The sequence below is a fragment of the Pteropus medius genome, unplaced genomic scaffold (genome assembly GCF_902729225.1).
Source record: "Pteropus medius unplaced genomic scaffold, Ma_sr-lr_union100, whole genome shotgun sequence".
Lineage (NCBI taxonomy): Eukaryota > Metazoa > Chordata > Mammalia > Chiroptera > Pteropodidae > Pteropus > Pteropus medius.
The window spans coordinates 10,308,611-10,333,188 of NW_024349803.1; the positions used below are offsets into that span (position 1 = coordinate 10,308,611).

A 24,578-nucleotide genomic window follows, 5' to 3' on the forward strand; every position below is an offset into this window, starting at 1 on the left:
AAACCCACATAAGAGACTAGCCCTAAAAATCCTAAGACCTAGATTCTGATTTTAGCACTCCCACTGCTGACTGGCTTGGTAATCCTGGGCACACTCCTTATTTTTTTAGTTCTTCAAACTTCTAGTTATAAAAATAGAGGCAATAATTCCTGCTCATCTATTCCACAGGGTTATGATGAGAATAACAATACATTAAATACATTAAACATCTTATTTGCTATAAAGAACAAAACAAGTATAAATGAATTGATCATGTGTCATTATCGGTATTCAAAATGAACCCAAGATTAAAAGAATACTAATGTTTGCTTTAGTCTTTAGTGAAGCAAGTCAATTAATTTAATGAGATCTGGGGACCCCTTAACTAAACAACACTGCATAGCATGCTAAGGGTTTTCATGAAGCAAGTGACCTTGGTTTATTTACTTAACTCTCTATCCCTCCTTTTTTCCTTATTGGTAAACTAAGTTAAGAGTATCTTCTTCATGTAGTAGTTGTGAGCATTATATTCAATAATCCATGCATTTATGGTTTTGATAAATGTTAGTAACTATTAATAGGAACATAAGAATAAGGCTTTCATCTTGGAAAAGGTAAAGCCCTAATGAGCCTGTAATCAGCAGTGAACAGTAAAGTGCTAAATTCTGTGGTAAAGATAAAATAGGAACTTAGAAAGAACACGGTCGATGGTGGTAGTTGAGGAAATCTTCCTATAATTGTAAAATTTCAGTTTCTACTTCCACATTATCCTTTAAAGTGGATTCACCAGCCTTAGAAATAGTGAAAAGATAGGATATTTTTATTGAGAATCTAATGTAGATAACTTACCAAGACCAGTGCCAAGAGTTTTGAAGGACCTCCGAAGTAAAATTGGACTAGTGGATATCAGTCTTTCTAGGGAATTCTTTGGGAAATCTAGGAACTGTAACTAATGCATTTCACTCGCATTATAGGAAAACTGATGGAATCTGAGTAATGGTAAGATCACTGCATTTTTAAAGGTGTATTTTTTGTGTGTGTGACTATGGATATTAATCCCCAAACAAAAAAATAAAAGCCATCCCAGCCATGTTACTCAAAGGGAAAAAAGCATGCTTTTTATAAGGCAAAATTGTTCCTGACTAGACTTCTGGATGACTTTTAGGTAAATAAATACATAGATGGGGCAGAAGTGTCAGACATGATTTATTAGAGATTCTTAAATAACTTGTAGAGTTTTACAATAAAGCTTTAGTCTTATCTATCACAAAAGCCTAATGGGAGTTTATATTAATGTGCTTTAATTATATGATTAGAGTTTAGCGTGTCGGTATAAATGATTAATATGCACTAAATTTTATTTTTACATTCCAAAAAACCCTGTTATTCTCCGAAAGTCTTTATCGAAAATTTGATCACAAACATGACACCCATTAAAAACCATTGAGTTGATTCAATCACTGTATGCTCTCCATCAAGCTTTTGCCTTTATTAAAAAGGAAATAATTAATTTCACTACCTTCCAGACATTGCCTTGTTTGGTTCGAATGTGCAGTAAGGAGAGATTACTAGAGGAGAGAGTTGAAGGAGCTGAGACACTCGCCTATCTGATTGAACCAGATGTTGAGCTACAGAGAATTGCTAGCATTACTGATCACCTCATTGCCATGCTTGCTGATTATTTCAAGTATCCCAGCTCAGTGAGTGCCATCACTGATATTAAAAGGGTATGTTTTTTCTTCCTTTTCAGCAGCTCAAGAAAGGAATTTTTTAAAAATTTACTTACTGTTCACATCTTTGAACCAATTGATAATTACAATTACAATTCAAAACCCTTTTAAACAAAGGAATCTTTCACCTTTGGTAACATAGATGATGTTGCTTTATGAGTTTTTGAATCCAATTTGTTTTGTATTTATTGTCAGGAATTTTTATTGAGATAATCAAGAAAGAAGAAAATGGCATCTGTAATTCCCAACTAAAACTTTAAAATAGTGGGTACTGGTTTCTAAGCTGGTTGTTGATGTTATATCAATATTATCTAATCCTATTCAATTTCTCAGAATCATCTCTGTTGCTATATTCTCATTCTTTAGCTGAAGGGTGATCTTTTGTTACAGGTGAGTGAGTGGCTTTATTTGACTCTCCACCACTGTCTTTCTCTTTTGTTACTTTTTTTTCTAACTTTTGCCCTCTTTCCTTTTTGCAGTTTCATACTGTGTTTTGGATTTGCTAGTGACAGCTAAAGCACCATTTAACCTCTCTAGATTGAGACCATCAAGAACTCAATTGTGTTAACTTTTTCTCAAAATATAACTTCTTTAGAGTGGGTAGATATTCTTTTGACTTTGTTTTTCTCGGCCTGCTTGTCATAGCTATTTCTCTAAGCATAAGAGATAAATAATTATTCTGTTAGAGAAAGTTTATTTAAGGAGGTCATGGTAGAGAGAGCATTGCCGCCTAATTAGTAACCAGTACTGTTTCATGAATGTGGCTTTATTTTTGATACCAGTGGTCCCAATGGTAAATTTTTAAAAACTGTTCTCTTGACCTCTCCCATGCCCCTGAGTTCCAAAAAACTTCATCCGCTTCTGACATTTAACATTGAAAATAAATTATTTAGGGTATATCTTTCTCTGTCTTAGGAAGGGCCTAAAATAACCTTCACTGATATTTGTATTTGTAATGTGTACAGTCTTCTACATATTTGTTATGTGCCTGCTCTTCCTTCTTTAGGACCATTTTTCCAGTAGAGGTGATGGGCTATATTGAACCAGCTACCTTGTCTCTTTTCCTTCTGGCTACTTGCTCACACTGACACAATGTCTCACTGATACAAAGATACATGAGCAAGTCTTAACTATTGCCTCATGAGTACCTTTAGTGGACCATCCCAGCAATGCAAATAGAACACTTTGATTGACATGAGAGTGAAAGAACATCATTAGAAGAATTTCTTGCCTGTGTACTAATCATTTAACTAGTATGTAGAAGATTGTCCCTTTTATTAAGATTTTTCAATTTTATTTTCATCACAGTAAAGCTAGAATAATAATAACTTTTTTAAATGACCTCCTGATGCCAAAATTAAATATTAGTTTGTTTTGTCATCTTTATTTTTGGTGATGGATTATCCATTTGTTTCTGACCGTAAAAATATAGATACTTGACCCATAGATAAAAATTCTTACATGGTAATAAATATGTGATTTTCATGGTATATTAGTCCAAGTCAGTATTCTAATGTATGTTATGACTAGAAAGTATTTAAAAACTTAAGAATAAATATTTTAGAACTTGCACATCAAAATGAGTGTTTCTCATTATATATTAGGGAGATTCCTTCCATAATCCATCAATGCCTGCTTTGATCAAAATGTTTTTGGAACTACTTTTAAGAATTGCTTTCAGAACCACCCCAAATGAGTTTCAGGTTTTGTCGTTGCTTTCGTTACACTAAATGATGTTACCTAGCTGGATTTCCCCGTCTTCACACACCACAATCCATGACAGAGTTTTAACTTAAAACTCTCTTAGTTCATAAAGATATATTATTATCAGGGTTTTGTAATTAATAGACCACTTAACTCTTTAGGAAGTTTCAAAAAAGGGTCTCAGAGTGTTTTGAACAACACCTACATCATTTCATAAGGGTGAACCTTTCCAAGGCAACTCATTTAGAAAAAATGGTAATCATTTGGGTGAAGAAGTTATCTCTCTTAGTTATAAAATTATTTACATTATTGATATGCCTCATATGTTTGCTGGTTTGTAGTCAGTCTTTGAAAGTGTCCTGAGAAGACGTTTCTGTTTTATTGTTATGGTAGCTTGGTGATATATCAGGTATATGGGAAATTAATTTAGAAAGCTAGTTATGCATATAGAAAGGTAGTATTAATTGTTTTATACCAGTAAGTGATTTTAATAAATTTATCCAAAAAAATAAAACAAAAAACCTGAACATAAATCTCAGATAACTTGTAATAGTAATGATTACCATGATATATCGTTCATTAAGGATTTTCACAAAGTATTCCTTGTTTCTGAAAGCTTTTTAAATGCTGAAGTTAAGCTAGCACTACTCTTAATGTTTGGGAAAACCTGCTAAAGACATTATTGCAACAGCTGTATTCTGTGGTGCCTTGTTTTTGAGAAGAGCATTTCAAAGAGCTGGTGCAAGCTAGCATCAGTGCTACTAAAGCTGCCATCTAGGAACACTGAATTTTTAGGGGTCAAAGATTCACAAAGGTTTTTCATATACCAGTGTCAAATGTGGTGATGTTCACTTTTAGACAGAAGCAGACTGCATGTGTTCCAGGCCATGCCAACATAAACACAGCCAGGTCTCAGTCATACATGAGCAGAACCTAAAAATAAGCAGAAATTCATTGACAGCACTAATATATTAATAGTTGTTAAACATTTTTTTCTTCAACCTTACTTGATTAGTTTTATTGAAAAATTTAATTTGTGGACTAAGTTGGAACATATCTTTTTTCCCCTCCTATAGCTTGATCATGACTTAAAACATGCTCATGAACTCCGCCAGGCTGCATTCAAGCTCTATGCCTCTCTCGGAGCAAATGATGAAGACATCCGGAAGAAGGTGAGTCTGGGAGAGGGGCGTCCCCCAGTCCTGACAGCCAGCAGGCAGGGAGTGACGTCAACCTGAAAGTCGTGGTGAAGAGCACTAACAGTGACTGTTTGAATATAATAAAGCAGAGTGACTAAAGGCATAATTGAAGAATGAATGGGACCCGGATTTGGGGGGTTGTTTGTTTGTTTTTAGAATATAGAGTGGCATGGCCGTGCTGGAATGACAAATAACTGGTGTGCTTTTTTGTGTCATTAATATGGATTATTGTGTTGCACATTTTTGCATGTGTTCTGCTAAAAATCAATTCTAGCACTGTGACGCTTCTGACACCTTGAAAGACCTAACACTAGAATTGTAAATGTTATTTATGGAAATACTTTCCAATGCCATTGAGAAATTTAAATCTCTATTGTATATTGTTCTTTGATATGTGGCTTAGTTATGTTTTGATTTTTTTGCTACTGTGCAAGTTTGATGTGAATAAAATCTTTGTGGAATGATGATTTTATGTTTAGTGAGTGGTCATCTGAATTTCTAGGTCCCAAAAAATGTATCACTGGTATAGCACCTTATGTTATTATAGCCTAGTCCAACACTGAACTCATGTTCTTTATGAGAATACTTTTAAGCAGGAAGTAAAGTATAGTGGTAAGCTCTGACCTGGCTCCCTTCTCAAACCAAAAGACTGGAGCTTACCATTTCAAAAGTATATATAATCTAATAAATTTTACACAAGACTTTTTAGGAACCATCAGTAAAGTAATCCCACCTGTTCTTTCTTGATGAGCCATAGCAGAAAGAGCAAATTGGGCATTACTTACTGAACATGACTATTTACTAAATCTCTCTCCATCTGTATTGGTATTTAAGGAGACCTATGTGAGAGAAATCACAAAGTATTGGGAATTTACCATGATTCAGAGAAGTACTTTAGGCTTATAGAGAGAGAAGTATGGATAATTAAAAGTTTATTGAAATAAATTGAAAAGGAATCATTCTTGAAGAAAATTGAAATAATAGCAATAAGATTAGATATGTGAGTAACTTTAATTTAAAATTAGTGCAAAGAACACAACTAAGCTGAATGTTTTCCATGTACCTCAGTTTAGTTCAGTTAACAAGATGTTTTTGACTCAAAGTGTTTTTAATAAATATCAATGAAAATCCTTCTTGACACCTCTAAGCTTTCATCTGTAAACTGTTACTTAAAGGCAAACATACTAGTTATATGATATTTCCTATGTCTACACATGATTTTTGGATGTTGACTCTGATATGATTCATTCAGTGTAGGTACATGGTGTATTGCAAAGGAAGAGGCTTTTATGGCAACTTATATAGATAAAACCTTTTTTAAACATTGACATGGACTGTATAACTTAAATACATAATGATTTGTTTTTAGATGGTTATTAGGGCCTGTTAGAGGAGAAGTATTTTACCTATTTTAGCTCAAGAAGGCCATGCCATGGACTGAAAGGGAGATAGATAGATGGACCATAACTGGGGGAAATAGGATGTCCATTTGTACTTCTTTGTACTTTTTTGTTAATAAACTATTGTTTTGGAATTAATGACTTAATTTGTGATATCATGTTCTAGAAATACTTGCAACTTAACAGTCTGATGATCAGTAGTCTATTAAAATTTGTGTTCATAATGTGTATCATTTCGTGGTCAGACTAAATCCTGATAATTTTTGTAGAAAGATGACAAATAAAAAATAAGTTATAATTATTATAGTTTTTTTGTGTGGTGAAGCAAAGATACTGTGACATTCTTATGTAATGGGGATTATACACAGTTTTTTAGGAAGATATTTAATTTCTGGGAAATTAAGTGTTTGAATAATTTACAGTTTATAGCAACTACTGAAGAGAAATTGTAAAATGGAAAATATAAGTAATTTTGTGATAAAATCTACATGAAAATGGTTCTTAGGAGTGGAAAATTCTTATTTTCAGTGTATAAAAAATGATAAATGATAACCCTTTTTCTTTGAATTCATTTATTTCTATTCCACTTTTTGTTGAAATAATTATTTGGATAGAATTTTATTTACTTTTTCTATGAAATATTTATTTACCTTTTACACTTATACCCTATGAACTTTGATTATATTTTTGTGTGTGCAGATTCTTGAAGTACAGTGTTTATTATTGTTTTATTTTTTAAAGAAATATTTATGCTTGCCAAGGTGGAATTTCAGTTTACTGAGTTAATGAAGGGAGAATCTTTGAAAGAAATTTCCAGGAGCATAGACCTATCTCCCCACTTTCTCCCCGCCAAAAACCCCAGAGCAACAAAAAGACTTTTTGTTTGTTTCAGGATAAAAGTATGTACTGTTCAATTGCTCTACCTTTTAAGTTGAAAATGAGAATGTAATTTAATAAATACAGAAAGTAACATATAGCCCATTTCCTTGTTATGGTCAGTTAAGAAAATGAGGCAGAATGAAGAAAACTAGAACAAAGAAGTAGAGACCATGAGAGGTACACACGGCTGTAAAGGAGAAAGATAGAGGCTTTCTCTGTTCATAGAATTCTATATTATTGCTTCTGAAGACTTCTAAAAGCCCACTGTGATTTCATTTCTTAATACCTTCTCTGGGCCAGACAAAGTTAAGCTGAAGACCATATGTGACGTATAGGTCAGAGATATGCCACTCCTGCTGGAGCAGTGTGATGTATTCCCATTAAAAGGAACCAACTGTATAACAGTCCCTGGAACCTAGTAAACACTTAGTAAATATTTGTTGAATAAACATAGAAATGAAAATATAGAAATCATACAGAGTAACATTTATTTCAGTATGCCTCAATCTTTCTTGAGCCTTCTATTCAGAGCAAAGTCTATATCCTAATTCCTAGCTTTGCATCCTTTATCATTCTGTGGCATACTTACCAATTTTGTGATTTCCTGTGGTGTCCTGTCAGAGAGTGAAGGAGGGTGGAAAGTTCTTCAGATGAGAGTGGAAAATATTACCATTGGCTATGACATGAAGAAAGAGAAGAAGTACAAGAAAAGATGAAGGACCACTGAGCTTGACATTGATCACACTTGTGGCCTGGCCATATTAAACTTAGAATGATTCAAGGATTCTGGTTAGGGAAAGCGAAGACAAAGGCGGGAATTGAGTGGTCAGTGGAAGAAGGGTCCGAAACATATTGGCAATAATTGCATTGACAGCGATGCCAGGTTAAAATTAGCTGTAATCTCTGCCATTGGTAAAGTCTTGTTTCTTTACCACATATTAATGCTGACTAAAAAGCATAAGTTCAATTAATGGGACAGTTAAAAAGGAAGAAGTTAAGATACCTAACAAATTCTTTCAGGTACTAGCATTTCCCAGTACCTGAAACCCCATTCAGTGGTTAAGTCATGCACAGGCAACAGTGGCAAATAATCCTGTAATTGTGAAGCCAATTCTTTTATAAAGAATTGCTCTTATGAAGACCATTTGATTGATTGGTACCTACTGATCGTAAATTAGGTTGGAAATTTAAAAGGATTGTCTTTTACTTTCTTTAAGGAACTAGAAGAATTTATTAGAAATAATTAGAAAGTATAAATTGAGGAAAATTAGAAATAGTCTAATTTCACTATACTTAGCATAGAGAAAATGCAGGAAATTACCATTTTTCAATTCAGGGAAATTAATAAACTTAACAAGATGTTATTTTTATTTTGGGTAAAAGTAAAATACATTATAAACGTTCAATATAGTATTTATTATAGGCTTTGTTTCTCTGACATATCTAACTAATGGAGCCTTTCAGAAAGCTTTCCTCTTGGATTTTGAGTACTTATATTTTAGCTAGTGATCCCTTTTGAGGAACTAGAATGTAAGCTCCATGAGGGCAGAGATTTTTTTTATGTTTTGTTCATCACTGTATTCCCAGCATCTACAATGCTGTCCGGTGTATAGTTGGCACTTAATAAATATTTGAAGAGTGAATGAATGAAAAAGTGAATGAATGGACAAATGGATAAATGAACCATGTTGCAAAATTGCATTATTAAGCACCCTTAATCAAATTATATATGGGTCTCCCTACATTAAGAACTTTCATAACTTTACTAGCTTTTCGAGTATGTGCAGAGAGGGAATTTAAAATAGGGAAAATATACAACTGATCATATAGGTAAGGGGTTTCACTATACTTAGCATAGAGAAAATGCAGGAAATTACCATTTTTCAAGAGGCAGACAATCCCAAGGGCTTGTCTTCTACTCACTTTGATATAAATCAAAGAGAACATGTTTCATGGAATGGTACTTGTTTAATTTGGAATTATTTTTACCATTACTTCTTAGTTTTTTTCCCTTTATAAATGCATGATTTAAAAAAATGTATAACATTCACAAATATGAATCTGGACCAATTTTTGTTTCTAGAGATAAAAGTAGGATTTGGTTTATAGCAGGTAACCTGACTCTTAGGAATCAACCCATTCTGTAAAGTGATATACACTTGTATAAATTACTGTCTTCCCAATTAATGAATATCAAATATTTAAGGTCAGTAATTTAATTCAATTTTATGTAGATGATTAAACTGCCTGTATTTTGTAAACATCGTCCAATGGATGAAGTGAGGGGGTGGGAAGCAGTGTCCTGAGATAAAGAGCAATAAGACGTAGTTTTAAAACTCAGCATTTATAATAAAGCCTCAGTAAATCAGAGAAAAGTAAGAAATGGCCAATTAGAATTTGCTTGGGGCTTAAGGAATTATTTGGAAGTAATTAAAATGGACACGGTGATATCAATGGAGCTATCCTCCAATCATTTTGGAAATTAATAATTTATTGTTTTGTCATTTTTATTGTTTTCTAAATGCCTTTTGTATTTTCAAGAGTTGAAAACATGAAATCTTAAGTTTTTGTTCTTTGGTGGGGGGAAAATTCATCCAATCGTAGTAATTTTACATGACCTTTGTGAAGAAGGTAGTAAACTTGGGGGGATTTTTTTTTTAACTGAACAATTTTTTTTTTTTTCAAGAAGTGTAGGCAGAGAAAATTAGGGAAAAAAAGAAAACAAAGAAGAATGAGAATTTGTCTTCTACCTTCTTAGCAAAGGAAGTTATATCTAGTAGGGTCATTGTGAGGATGAAATATAATGTATTAAAAATATTTAACATAGTGCCAGTAGGTGCTCAATAAATGGAAGCATTTATTAGAATATCTTAAATGACTTCATTGGAAGATTAAAAATAAATATATATTTTTAATTATATTAGAAAAGCTGAACATTGGGATATAAATAAAAGGTTTGCAATGAAGACAGTAACTATAAATTTCCAGTTCTGTTATTTATTTTTTATAGTAAAAAAATATTTATACATCAGAAGTATAGGCTCTTTAGTTTGTCTCTTATTAATGACAAGATGTCTTCTCTTACATTTTAAAATATATTTTAAATTCTGGTTTTCAAAACTTTTTGTTGCTATAGCATGCCCTTCAAAGCACCAAATAAAATGTTTTTTAGTTAAATAGACTACACAATATAAATCAATAATTGGTTAAAATCATAGGTAAGGAGAAGTAAGGAAACCAAATTCTGACTTTGGTTATCTAAATATTACTGCTCATGGTTGCCATAGATGTGATTTCTCCAAAGGGTCATTATTTATATGAAATTATATCCCTAATATGTATGTTCAAATGTTGAACAAATATAATTTTTAAAGATATTTTTAAAGTTATAAGATTTTAAAGTGTATTCATAATTTAGGTCAGTTTTTCTTAATATATTTCTGCTATCAGAAACTTACTAAGCATTTCACTTGGAACATTTTTATCATTTGTTATAGCTTGATTTTATTAGTTGTTCTTCTGGGTAACAGTATAATTATACCATGAATTTATATTTTTAAATATTTTGCAAAGTTCAGTAATTCTAAATGGTCATTTAAAAGGCACAGTGTCAAAATTCTGTACTTGTCTCTGCTATGCAATCAGGCAGATGCAAGGAATTATTTCTCAGCCTTAGCCTGCATATTGAAACAAATGCCTTGAACATTTTGAAGGTTTTCAACGGTACCACAGAAGTAGCACCTTTCAGGACTTGGCTCTGCTACTGAATAACAACAAATTCATTCAGAATTGAGAATTCCTTGACTTAATCTGTGGTAAAAAATTGTTAGTTATCTTCTTAAAGCTAATCTACTAAAGAATTTTAAGTGAACTCTGCAACATTCATTCGTGATGGTAAGTATTTTTAAAGAGTTAACCATGACAAGACGAGGTTTTGCCACTTACCCACAGTGTTGAGACCCTTGACCTTCTGCATACTGAGAGAAGCAAACCTGGGAGTGATAATGCTATATACGTAATAGAGGTATTTATAAAATCAAGTACTGAATTTTTATTTCTATTTCATTAAATGAAGACATAAAACTGAGTTTTATACTGTTATTCCTAGTATTGGAGTTGCATAAACCATTGAATTACAGTTCTGGTTCTTAAAGTATGAGGTACAGGTTGGTTATGTTGTTAGCTGGTTGCAAAGCATCGTATTCAAGGGAAAAACTTGTCTCCTCTCAGCATAGTTTTTGGTACAAAGTGGGTAATGAGATGCTTTAAGTATGTCTATTTAATTCATCTGGCATTTATGATATACTCCACCTGTGTGCCAAGGAAGGAAGCAGAAGACTGATGTGTACCTTGTGGGATCTTACAATTTAAAGTAGCTAAGGAGATGAGACACCAAGTTTCTATGTAGTAATTCCAGAGCCTCACGTGTGTATAAAAAGTCTTATCTACACCGAAAGCCAGTTTTGCCGTGATTGATACACCCAGATTTGATTAAGATATGACTAGTTATCATAGCCTATAATGAATGAATCTGGAAGAGTCCATCTTCTATAAAGAAGTTTATTTGAAAGCATTCTCACTTTCTCCTTTCAAAATATTAAAATCAGTTGTTTCAGAGGTTTTGACTCACAGAATCTATGTTCCTTCTGCATCAATTTTAAAAAGTGTTTTTCTAAGGGAACTGCCTAGATGTGATTATATTGTAAATTAATGTTCTAGAAAGGAAGCCTCCAAGGTTAATGATGTCATAGAGGTACTATTTCAGCATTCTATTTTGTAGACAGCTTCCATATGGAATAGATTGAAACTTGAGGCAACATTTTTAAATCCTTGGAACTTCTTTAAATAATTATCTCTTCCTTGTCAAGCTATAAAGTTCATAACTAGAATGTAAGCTCCATAGAAGCAGTACCTGGCATACAGTAGTTTATATTTATTGAGTAAGTTGTTTATGTCTGGATGTTAAAATTCAACCAGCCACCTGTAGGATAATTAAACTGTTGTATGAACAGCTATAAATATAGAGTAGTAGGGACTGAACAGGGCCATTGTGTTACACAGTTCTTGGCACAGTGCACCATGCAGATCCCTGAGAAAAAGAGATGGAGGGGAAGTTTCTAATTCTAATTCTGTTGTTTGAATAGTAATTTATAATTGTTTTATTTCGGTGCTAAAATGAAAGCATAATTCAGTGGCTGTTTAGGTTCTGTTCTTCCATTAAGCTAATGATTGAACTTTAAAAAATTGAACTCATATGTAGAGAAATATTTTTCTGAAAGAGGAAGTATTGATCTACTTTTAGACACTATAAGTATTTCCGACACTATGTTTATATTTTTGGCTTTAGGGGAGGGAGAAGTTGGACCAAGAGAGAGCTCCCACTATTTTCTGCAGTGTAGGAAAGTTTAGAACTCTGAGTGTTTCTTCTACACATATAACATAAGTGAAAGTTTCCCAGTACTGTTAAGAAGGTAAACATGTCCTGATGTAGAAATTAGATGTAGAAATACCACTTAAACAGGCTTAAAAGGAAGAATAAAATATCGAAGCTTAAGAATGGGCCCACCGTAAGAACCCCCTCCTCTTTGTTCTCCACCGTAAAGTGAAGAAACACTTCTCCAGGCCCAGGAGAGACTCAATGTCAGTTTAGTTCAATGCCTTCAAGAGAAAGACCAAAAGGAAGCCCTGCAGACCAATTCTTAGGAGATTTTGTCTTTTCAGTTCTTTGGCTGAGAGGAGATGCACTGTTTCCCCTAAGCCCTGCCTCCCAAGATGGTGGAGTTAGAGAATTTGATATGAATGTGGGAGTGGATAGCAATGGAAGAGTGAGAGAAAGGAAGAAATCATTTATAAAATGTTTACTGAAACTCCGGAATATAATTTATTGATCAGTGATCTGTTCTAAGAGAAGTTGTGTATCTTTTAGGAGAAAAAAAAAAGCCTTTGGTAAAAACAATTCTTTATTTAAAAAATAAGGAAAATGTCAAAATCTTACATTGGAGCAGTGGCAAAAATATTAGAATAGGGTGTGTTTGGGAATGCCTGCCGTTCTCACCCAGAACAAATGGGGTTTTTGGCCTAAAAACAGTACATTGTTAGTTCCATTTAGTTAGTATCCGCTGAAGCTAGACTCTGATTCTAGAATGGAGATCATCGGGGATTTAAATTGGAAAGTCAGCAGAACTCACTGTCATGGTTTTTTCACAGTATCTTCTTGGCTTATCTTTTTGTCATCAGCTCTGAGCTTTGGCATTTGTACCCACAACCCAAGCTGAATCATTGATTTGTCATTTTCTCTCTTGGAGGCCCTGTGAAAAATATCTTTTTTTCTTGTCAGTGCATTTTATTAATGATGACCTCTCTTCCTTCATACGGTATATGGTCTGTAGTTCCTATAGCATTGATAAATTTTTAAAATTCTTCTCTTTCCCAGTTTTCAAAGTCAGATCTCAGTTTAATTATTAAGGCTAAGTAAAAATGTCATCCTTACAGCACAGCGAGTAGAAAAGACCTCACATTGGAAGTGAGAAGACCCAGCGGAGCCCCAGCTCTGCCCCAGTGTGCCTAGAGAACCTCGACCAGTGACTTAATCTTTCTGAACTTCAGGGACCTCACTGATTTAAGAAATTGGATGAATTTATTTCTAAGACTCCTTTAGATTTTAATATTATTCAACCAAATTAACAGCTTTAAATGTTCAGTTCTCTCAGATAGTTATGTCTGTTGCCATTAATCCGTGCAGAAGACTGCAGTAAGAGAATTGGTTTCCCAGTCGAACCTGTTTAGGAGCAAGCACTGCAGCTGCCCTTGCTTGGTTCATGGAAGGCCATGTGCTGTTAGGTTTTTCGTTGATTTGTATTGCTTTGTTTGTTTTAATAAAGGAGAAATGGCATAAGGAGGTACTCAGGGATGATGTGCATGGCATCATGTCCATTAGTTAAGTATTCTGTGGCAGAATCAGTATGGTCACTTCCTGAAACCCAGGAAAAGTTGATTTTCCATATTTAGGAATGGATCCCTTTCCAAACAGCTACTGATTCTACGCATGCTGTACATGCTGAGCTCACTCTGTGTCTGCTATTTTACCTCATAACCCCCTTTTTTCCTCCCCAGGCTCTACTCCATTTCCAAAACCAGTTTCTTGACTGCGTTGACATCAGACTTGTGTTCATAGAGCTCATCTCCCTTAAAAAAAATAAGATAGATAAGGAGCTAGACCTTAAATAAGTGGCCCCTCTTAGAGAGGACTCAAGTATGTGCTCTGAGACTCATCTACATTGGCGCTAATGAAACTAAAGCATTGCCACCCACGCCCCACAGGTTTAGTCTATGTTGTAGATCCTTTTTTTCTTGCCAAACCCACTCTTTCTTCCTGACCTCCTTGGTTGCTAAGTCCCTGCTGCTTTAACTAGACTTTCTGGATTTTGCTACTTTATTCACTTAGATCGTACATGGCTGCCTCTTTTGACTTACAAAGTTTGATTCTGAGTCTTAACTCTTTCTGCCCAGTTCTGAATTGTTAATCCTCTAATTGTTATCCTCTTTCTGGGAACCTTTCACAAAAGCCCATTTGAAATAAATTGTATTTATTTGCCTGGCCGCTGTGCACATTATTAGCATACATAACTGATGATAAGAGAATGCCCACTTTGCCATCCAGTGTCCTTGACTCCATGCCCACCAACTTTGAATTGTATAAGAAGATTGGTGGTACCACTGAGAATCTGCTTGGTTTCAGTTTCCACATCCTCTTCTTGACTTGGTTGGATTGCAGTTCAAAGTCTAAGCTGAAGTTTCTGGTACCTGGAAAATACTTCATCCTGGGCCATGCTGGAAGAACAGTTGCATTTATTTTTTTTGAAAACCATGTTTCTGATTCCTTTAGTTCTTAATGCATTCTGAGGAAAACATGATGCAGGACTTGGTCACAACCAAATTATGGGTCCACTGGAGCTCAGAGTGTGCTGAGGATTTCTCTTGTAAGCCAGGGCCATCTTCTTCTCGTTAACATTTCCATGTGTCTCATGAACCTCTCTGCCTTAGGATTTTCTGGGTTTTGCTTTTTCTTCATTGCTCTCTAGGCTGACTCCGCTTCTCTCCCACCTGCCACAGGGATCTCCTGTCCCAATGACGGGAGCCTCAGATTTTCTAACAATATATCCTCATCTATCCCTGTAAGAGCTGCAAAAGCATGTAGTCAGGAAGACTAAAGATGCCAGCAGAGAGGTGCATAACACTTGGTCCATTGACCTAAAACTTGCTCAGTTTATGATGCAGCATTTTTTAAAATGTAATTTAATTCTGTAGTTAAATTAACAGCTCAGGTCCCTAGAAGAGTGGAAAAGATACAGCTTTCTCCACCCTGAGGGTTCAGTCCACCATTCATACTCCTCCTGGCCAGGCACAGTGTCTGTGTAACAGAGGACGCTGTGCGTTTCTCTCTCAGTCTCCCTCTCCCTCTCCTTTTTCCTTTCCTTCTCCCTCTCCCTCTTTCTCTTTTTCTTTTAAAGCAGATTCAAAAAGCTATACTACAGGGCATGTCAATTGAGCTATGGCTGAGAAATCTCCAACAACCATGAGGCAGAACAACTCCCGGCTCCATTTGGTGCCGCTCTTACATTCTGGAAGAACCCAAGATCCTTTGCAGGCAGTAGGACTTGGCTCTCCATCATTGTCAAGGCTCTATAGCACAGTACTGGGGTTATTGAAAGGCACCACTGAGACCATGTTTTATTTTTATTGCTCTCGAGTTTCCAGCCCCAGATTGAAAAAGCTATCTGGTGCTCTGTTAGACCCTCATGTGGGTCAAAGGGCTGTAGCAGCAGACACTGTCAACTCCTTCCCTGCTAACCTGAAAAACTTTTCTCTGGATTCAATTCCAAACCTTATCCTGTCTTGTAATCACATATTTATCCCCATTTTGGTCAGTGTATATACTTTTAAATGTCCTCTTATTCCTGCCCAGCTGGTCTCAAGCATACAAAAGCATAGTTAGATCAGGTCGCTCATTCACATAGCCTTTCAGGATACCCTTTTGGATTGGAAGCCCAGGTTCACGTTGTTATTTTCCATTGCACTCACCCTCTTACTCCCAGAAGGATATCTCGATGGAGAAGGTGGACCAGACACTCAAGTCGTGTGCTTCCTGGAATGCTAGCAGGGTTACTGGGCATGCAGGTGGGGGCTGTGCCCTATTTGCCCTTCCTTGCCTTCTCCCTGATTTTGACCCCTTGTCTGACTAGATCTGCACTATCTCCAGTCTCTTCTAACCTACCTTTCTTCCCATATTGTTTCTGAACAACGTGATAGTTATGCCCAGACTGACATGATTTTTATTTACCTACTGATTGCAAAGGATTGGAGGTAAGGTAATCATTGCTATAACCTTCTATTTTACTGAAGGCCTAGGGAGGTGAAGTGAGTTGCTCAAGATTATAGAGCACATCTTATATGCCTACTGATTGCTACACCTGCCGTGTCCCTTGGCAGATTTACATCTTTAGTTGAATGTGGCCAGCAAATATTATCCAGAAGCCTCTTTCAGGTCTTGCCTATACCCAGGTTTCCTAAGCACCTGGAGCCAGTGTTAATAGTATTTCTCAGTTCTTGTAGAATAATCGTGTCCCTGTTCCCTGCCCACCCCCTGCCCCCACTTTATTCTCTGGTAATATGATTACATACAGTACAGGCAACTATTTCTCCCAAGTTATTACTTCTCATTCCTAAGTAAAAACAGTTTCCCAAGCCACTAGGAAAGAGCTTTCAGGCTTCGGTATCTAGCCATCTAGTGCCTGAGACTTTTGCTCCAGGCTTTAATTTCCTTTCCTTGCTAAAATCCTGATTTGGCCTTGACTGTTTCAAGAACAGTGATTAGTGCTTGACTGAAGTGAGCTGTCAGCCAACCAGTCTTTGACAGTTGCTGTAGCACAGAAGATTAGACAACTTGGAAAACACGTTACTATTATCCCAAAGAAATAGTCGTAAGCTCCTATCTAGTTTATTGGAATGAGAATGATGATAGAGTGAATATAAGGTATAATGCAGAGTCACTTTATTGGGTATTTAGGAAGAGACGGAATCAAAATTAACACAAATTTAGTGTCTGAGTAACTGAGAGAATAATAACACCATTAGCAGAAAGAGAGAAACAGACAGATGTAGGGAAAGAAGGTGCAGGTTTAGGGAGAGAAGATAAATTCAGTATAGAACAGTAACGAGTTAGACGTTCCATCAAACATCCAGATTGTGTTTAGCAGGCAGTTGGAAACGTGGAGCTAGAGGTCAGAAATGAACTCTAGGAAAGAATTTTAGGTTAAAATTCTGAGAGCTATCCATATCAAGCTGATTTTTAAGCCACAACATTGTCATATGTGTAGAGTGAAAGACAAGTGGAGCCTTGGGACACATTAATGATGAGTAGGGGCGAGACCTGTAACTGAAAGAGGTTGAAGTTAGGGCATTTGTGTCTTTTAAATAGGGGTGGTAGCGGGAGGCGGGGCAGGCCAAGGAAAAGGATCGAGAGGGGTGGGGCAGAGTAAAGATGCAAGAAAAGTGTGCGGAGGGAGTTTCCGGATCAGAGTGCAAAGGCTTTGAACTTGAAGTACCCAACTTCAATGTAACAAGAGTGAAGAAGAACAAAAGTACGGAGACATTTTAATGGGAAGAAGGAAGTTGTGTCCCACGAAGCAATGTCCCTGCAAAAATGAAGTTGGCATAAAGGGGCTGAGGGGTGAGGGAGGTAGGATAATTTGAAGCAGGAAGTAAACCTCCTAGGGAAGGTAGGGATCTCCTGCAGATGAGTGTAAGCCTGGTAGAGCAGCAGTGGGGGTAGCATGCACCAAGAGACCAGGCAGCCTGGTTTGATGATTTTTCTACTGTAATACCAGCAGCGTGGGATGAGAAGCAGTAATGAACGGTGGGAAGACGGTGAACAAAAGCACATCTGTCTACTAAGTGGAGTATCAGAGCAGGGCATCCAGATCAGGGAGAAAAGTATATAAGGGTGGAAAAGAGTCTGCAGATAGTGAGAAAGGGAGGAGTTTAAGGACTAGAAGTGACAATGAGGACAGAGGGTAGATGTTCATAAAGGTAAGGGCAAGATTGAGAAGTAGGTCAATATGTAAGTTTTCACAGTCACTTTGGAACCTGCAAATCACTCTATGAAAATTACCATTACTACTCTACAGCTACAGTGTGGTTCCCTGTTCGTAATAGTTATTTTTCTCCCCATCACTGTTAATTTCAACTCTGTTTTTTCTCTTCCCGTTTGGCTTGAACATCCTGAGATTTTCCGCCCCCTCCTGTTCTGAGGTCAGCCTTCGAACTCCTTTCATTCTCGTCTCTGTCGGTGATCCTCAGCCTTGGCTGCACACTGGATTCTACCTGAGGAGCTTTTAAAAAAAGAAAATGCAGGTGCCTGGGCCCCATCACAGAGAATCTGATTTAATTGGCCTAGGATTTTTTTTTTTTTAAGCTCCTCAGGTGATATTCTCATGGGAGCAATGACTCCCATTAATTCATTACCCATATTGAGAACTACCTGATAAGCAGGGGACTACTACTCTAACCAGGGCCATATTACAAGCATGACTCAACATAGAGACTCTGGAGTAAGATGCCTGGGTTCTAGTCTCTGCTCTGTGATCCCAGGCAAGCTCTGTATTATCTAAACCCTCAGCTTCTTAATATTCTGTTGGGAATAACCATAATGATGCCTACAAAAGTGTTAAATTAGATAATGTAACATGCTTATTGGCACAACACCTGGCACATAGAAGTACTCAACAAGTATTGTTTTTGTTAATATTTGTGTTATGATTGCATTAACACTTTTTATATATGCTGTTTTCCCATGGAACCACACAAGTTAAACTTAATTTCTTCCACACACTATTTATGTTGTATCTATACATTGCTTAATTAAGGAAAATTATAGACTTTCTTGTTTTCAAATTTTTTTAAAAAGCTTCATAATCGTAGTGATTACATGCCACAGAACTTGGTGCTACAGTGAAAAATGGCTGGGGTTACTTTTATAAATATTTAACTTAGTTTCAATTCGCTTAGTTAAAAAGTAGCCACAGTTCGGCTCTGTCTGGGGACCCACAGATTTCATTTCAAAAGTGCTGAGTGTGGGCCATAGTTTTTCTGAATCTCACTCTGACAGCAACCTACCCAGTGGTAGTTCAGTTATGTCTTTTACTTCTCAAGACTGTTTATGCAGCACCTCTGCAATATTTGTGCCATGTAATTGTTGTTTTAAATGTTTTTAAAAATAAATTTAAAAGCCATAATCTGTCCCTTATGACTGTCATTCAGCCTGGCGGGTCCTTAGTGGGTTAGCCCTACCTTTCTGATGCGATGCCTGCCCCCACTGCAAAATGATTGTTCCGGAGGTAAAAACTCATACTAAAAACATTAAGCTTTAATGGCGTTTAGCATACCTGCATTTACAGGCAGTGAAATTTGTCATCTTTGTGTTGTTATTTATGCAGCATTAACCTTTTTCTCCAGATCATTGAGACTGAAAATATGATGGACCGAATTGTGACTGGCTTGTCTGAGTCTAGTGTCAAGGTGCGGTTAGCTGCTGTCAGGTATGAGCTTTACGTGGTCTGAATAAAAATCCTTTGCTGTGTGTTTAACTTTTTTCCTTTCTGGACCTTCACCGAGTAAGCACAGATCCAGATGTAAGTCAAAAATATGCTCAGGTGAATTCAGTGTATAACATTTTTAAACAGAGAAGCTAGCCTGGAAAGCCCATGAAGTGTTCTTCTGAAGTAGTTGAATTAACATGTCTGTAGACATACTTGAAGTATATATTAGTAATTGTGAAATGCCAATCAATGTGTTTGAAAAGTAAAAGTTACAGCTTCTCGTGAAGCTAATTTTGATTATTCTTTGTAGATGTTTGCACAGTTTATCTAGATCTGTGCAGCAGCTTCGAACCAGTTTCCAGGATCATGCCGTGTGGAAACCTTTAATGAAGGTAAGTAAAGAAAAGGTCAGCAAGTTACACCCATTCCCACAGAGACTTTAGTGAGCTGAGGTAGCTGACAGCATTCCTGGGTCTAAGAGTAAGTGTGATTTTTGTGTAGAGCATTTTGAACAGTTATCTCCTCAAATTGCATATTCTAAGCATCTTTGGATCTGCAGGACATGTTTCGGAGGTCAGCATCTCATGCGTGACAGGGAAGTAAGTACATGCCTGGTTTTCTTTTATTAAATAAAATTTTAGTTGTTCATCTGATACATGTGTTTAGTAGTACACTTTAGACTTATATATAGAGTTGTCTTTGTAATTTTTAGTTATAAAAGGAAAGGAATCAGCCACTTACAGATATAACCTGTTCTTAGTCTTTTGGCTCTCCCTGGATATTTTTTTTTAACACAACTGTTACCTCCTGCTTCTCTACTCCAACATAACTCCTTTGGTTTAAAGTCTTTCTTTGAGGGGGTAAAAAGTGGTTCAGGCTAATTAAATCTGAATTGAGACTTAGAGTAAGCATCAAGTTGCTGCTAATATTATTCCTGACATTTCAGAACCAAAGGTCAACTTGGCCTTTTTTGTTTACAGTTTTGGTTTTTTGTTTTGTTTTTTAATGCCTACTATGAAAACCGCCGGGCACAGTAAGGCTACCAAAATTTTTTACTATAGAGCTCTTGCCCTCAGCTTAAAGCTTCAGGTTACAGTAGAGGCATAAATGTAGAAATAGTCAAGGGAAGCTTTGGGCAGGATGAATATGGAGTAGGCTTTAAAAGCAAAAGGGAGGCAAGAGGATTTTCCAGAGAGAGGAACATCGTGAACATAAATACTTAGTGGTATGTGCAGGAGCCATAAGGATGCCTTCGTGATTCTAGTAGAGGGGTAGGATTTGAGCAGCAGGTGAAGAGTTGGACCAGTGCTCTTTTCAGTTAAGTGATTTTTCCATCGCCATTCTTCCTTGTCCTTAGATTGCACCTGTCTCATAGCAGCTTAATCTTAATATATTGATTCTGTCTATTCAAGATTTTTTTTAAGTTACCTGTTTCCACATATTTCCTCTGATTGTTCAGCTAAGTAATCCCTCTGTCATATGAAACAGAAATGGTGCAACATGTGGTTTCTAACTGATTCTACCTGGGAAAAGGTTTGGTGAGAAATCTAGAAAGATTTTGTGCCCTTGGTGTGTGTGGGTATAATTACTATCGAACTACTACTTTGGTGCACATTTATAGTATTAAAAGCTTGGAAGTAGATCAGTAATTTATTTCATTTATTTCAGTTTCTCTTTAAAGACTGCGTGTCTATTGATTTTTTTCCCTTTTGTTTTTCCTGTGTTTTTAACTGTTAGTTAGCAAACAACAGCCATTTGCTGTTAATTAAAATTTCTATTTGTTATTATTTTTTGTTATTATTTTGGTGAAATTCTGTTTGGTCAGTGTTAGATGTCAACTTCTGAATTTCACGTATGTTACAGTGCACTGAATAAATGCTTTTAAGAATTTCATAGAATCTCTTCTATTTTAGTTTATTTTGAATGCTATCTAATTTGAAAATAAAACTTGATAAAAGCATTTTCGTCTCTATAAAACTATAGAGATTTTTAAAAGTGAATCATATCAAGCAAAACAACTTTGTAAAGCCTTGGTAGGTGCTTACTTATTTCAACCAGTGATTCTACGTAGTATAATTTTGGGAAATGATTATTTCTCTTATTTTACAGACACTCATTGAGCACCCATTTTGTGCAGTGCCATTTGGTTAATACAGCCAGAATAAATTAGATCATAGAGATATAGGTTATTCCTTCAGAAGCTTAAATTTGTTAATACAAAAAGATTGGCATGACTACTCATATAATTTGAATAGCATGGACAGTAGTAATAAGTGTCCTAAGAGAGGTCACAAACAGTGGGAGTGATGCCCAGAGGATGATAGAATGACTTCTGACTGGAAGGTCCCCAAAGGGGCATCTGGAATGGGTGGCCTTAAAGCATGGGTAAAGAGGTGCACCAGAGATGTAGGAAGGGCATGGCGGGGAAAGGGAAGGGTGATCAGATCTGAGAGGGCCTCGTGGCAGACACAGAGATCAGCATGCATAATATATGAGATTTGATCTTCATCAACTAGCTAACAATTCACAGGAGAATTAAAACTCAGTATGTTAGGAGAACTGCTTCTATTTTGTAATTCTTGCTTATTCTTAACTTAGGAACTTCATATTTGATTTAGCTGAAGAAAGCAGATAATATGTTTAACTCTCTAATTTTTTTTGCGATTCTCCATTTCCAATTTGCATAGCTAGAGTTCCTAGGACTCTTTTTGTGATCACAAGCCTGATCCTGATGTGATCCCAAATGCAAAGGATTTATGTGAAGCGGTTATTGCATATAAGTGGTAGTGTTTATGAAGCCTTCTTAGAGTCTAGAAAGAACAAGTGACTAACATTTGTCATCATGCTGTGTTTTCTTTTGAGTTCAGTAAGAGTCCATGGCATTTAGTGTACTATATATCTGCCATATGCCCGATACTGTGCATGATGACAACAATAATTACGGCAATAAATTACCTTTTAAAAAACTTTATAGTCATTACTATGTGCCAGTTACTATTCTGAAATCTTTTCATTTTTTTCTCACAGCAGTCCCTACAAAGCAGGTATTGTTATTATCCCCATTTTACAGCCAAGGAATACCTTCATAGTGGCTGAGCTGAAATTTGCACTCAGGCAGTCTGTGTTCTTAACTTTTATGCCATGCTGCTTCCCTTATTCACCGTATCATATTTATCCTAAATAGTCCTGCCAGGGAAGTAATGTGTTCCTTAATTCTTCAGTTTGAAGGCTCAGAGGTTAAGAAGGCGTAAGGGTTTAAGCCAGGGCTGGGTGAGTCCAGTCTCGAGAACCAGTGTCCCACGTTACTCTGCCTGTGCAGTCGCTTGCTCTCTCCGTGCTCCTGGTCAAACAGATCCTTCTAGGGACACAGCAGAAAGTCTTGGGCCCTAGGGCAATTTTGTAGTTTCGTACTTGGCCCAATAAGATAAAGCAGAATAAGTTAACTTGCCTCAAAGCAGTCCCTGGTCTTCAAACTTTAAATAGAGCACCCTCTCCCTGAGTTGTCTATTGCATTTTTCATGCAGCAACCCCATCCTGGCAGTGGGGCTGTAGCTTTCCCAGCAAGGTAGATGTGAGGGCGTTAGTCATAATTATAGCACTAGGTAAAGGCTGACACAATATCTGTGGATCATTCCTAACCATCCCTCCAATACAACAAATCAGGTTGAAAGATAAATTGTTTTTTTTTCCTTCATTTATTTTTATGATCTCATCTTCATATTTCCAAACCATTAATAGTATCCCTTTTTTAATTCCTTAGGTTTTACAAAATGCACCAGATGAAATCCTAGTAGTAGCATCTTCCATGCTTTGTAATCTTCTTCTTGAATTTTCTCCAAGCAAAGAGGTTAGTATTGATTTTCTCTTCCTAGACTTTGCCTGGTTCTACCAAGAGCTTATTCAAATAATTTTCACGATAGTTGACACTGAAATTTGAAGGTTGATTTTAAAAACTACTTCTGATTTGTTTGAAATTGTGGGGAGGGGGGCAGCAAAACAAATCATTTTTAAATATTGTTATCATAATTATCTGTTATCCTTTTTATTCTGCTTGGCATATTCAACATATTTAAAAGGGATTACAGTTTACAGTCACTCTAAACTGCCTGCAGCTGCAAATGTAAGAAGTAATTACACAAATAATAGAATATTTTCAAACTATATTTACTAAAGCATAAATTAAGACTCAGTTTTATAAACCGGGATTATAAGTCATTTCAAGAAGGTAACAAGCCTATGGCCATGCTGCCACGAACACACCCGATCTCATCTGATCTCAGAAGCTAAGCAGGGTCAGGCCTGGTTAGTACTTGGATGGGAGACCACTTTGGAATACCAGGTGATGTAGGCGATAAAAAAAAAGAAAGGTAATAGCTGGCATCAGAAAATAATCTTTTTAATGTTTAGTGTTAATGGTAGTTGTTTTGGAAAGGATTAAATGTGGAGATCCTTTTCCTTTAATGCATTTTGTAAATTATTTAAGCATGTTTTATTTTTATAGAGAAAATTAAAATAAACTTTAATAAAGGAAGGAGGAAACCTTGTACAGTTTATCATGGTAAAATATCTCTGGTCTGCTCAATCATGAACTGAGGTTTAGACTATCCTTTATTATGCATTTAGTGGTCCCGTTTTTGTTGAATTTCTTTTCTGCATTGGAACACCTGCAGACTTCTTACTGGTATTTAGAAAGGCATTAGTATAGTAACAAGGTGGAGGTTCAGAGACAGTTTTTCAACAAACAAAAATCTTGGAACAAAAGGGATGAGACTCGTAGTTATTTTGAAGGAAGACAAAGGTAAGATAAAATGCCAGAGCTTCTACCTGTTCTTCTCTGCTCTGGTGCTGGGGATCTTGATCTGATGACAGTCTGTCTGCAGTCAGTGCAACACCATTAATCATCCTACATAGTTGTTATGTTACCTGAGACCTACCTTCAAACTATTTAGGGTCTAGTTATGAAGTAGGGTAGATGAGCTCAGGCATAGGACCATTAATACAACTGGTTTATCATATTAAAAATAAACTGAACTATAGTTAGTAATACTATATTATATATTTGAATGTTGCTAAGTGTAGATCTTAAAAGCT

The 24,578-nt window shown here is 36.1% G+C and overlaps 1 protein-coding gene and 1 pseudogene across 2 annotated transcripts in view; both read left to right on the top strand.

Annotated features, from left to right (window-relative positions):
- The window catches only part of ARMC8 (armadillo repeat containing 8), a 90,432-nt gene that overhangs the window by 43,859 nt on the left and 21,995 nt on the right, over window positions 1-24,578 (top strand). For both annotated transcript variants that reach the window (XM_039837259.1, XM_039837260.1), the window contains 5 exons: window positions 1,506-1,706; window positions 4,490-4,585; window positions 19,405-19,487; window positions 19,798-19,879; window positions 23,248-23,334. In XM_039837259.1, the coding sequence (XP_039693193.1) occupies window positions 1,506-1,706; window positions 4,490-4,585; window positions 19,405-19,487; window positions 19,798-19,879; window positions 23,248-23,334 (549 nt within the window). The remainder of the gene's footprint in view (window positions 1-1,505; window positions 1,707-4,489; window positions 4,586-19,404; window positions 19,488-19,797; window positions 19,880-23,247; window positions 23,335-24,578) is intronic.
- Window positions 23,720-23,838, top strand: LOC120582457 (uncharacterized; annotated as a pseudogene).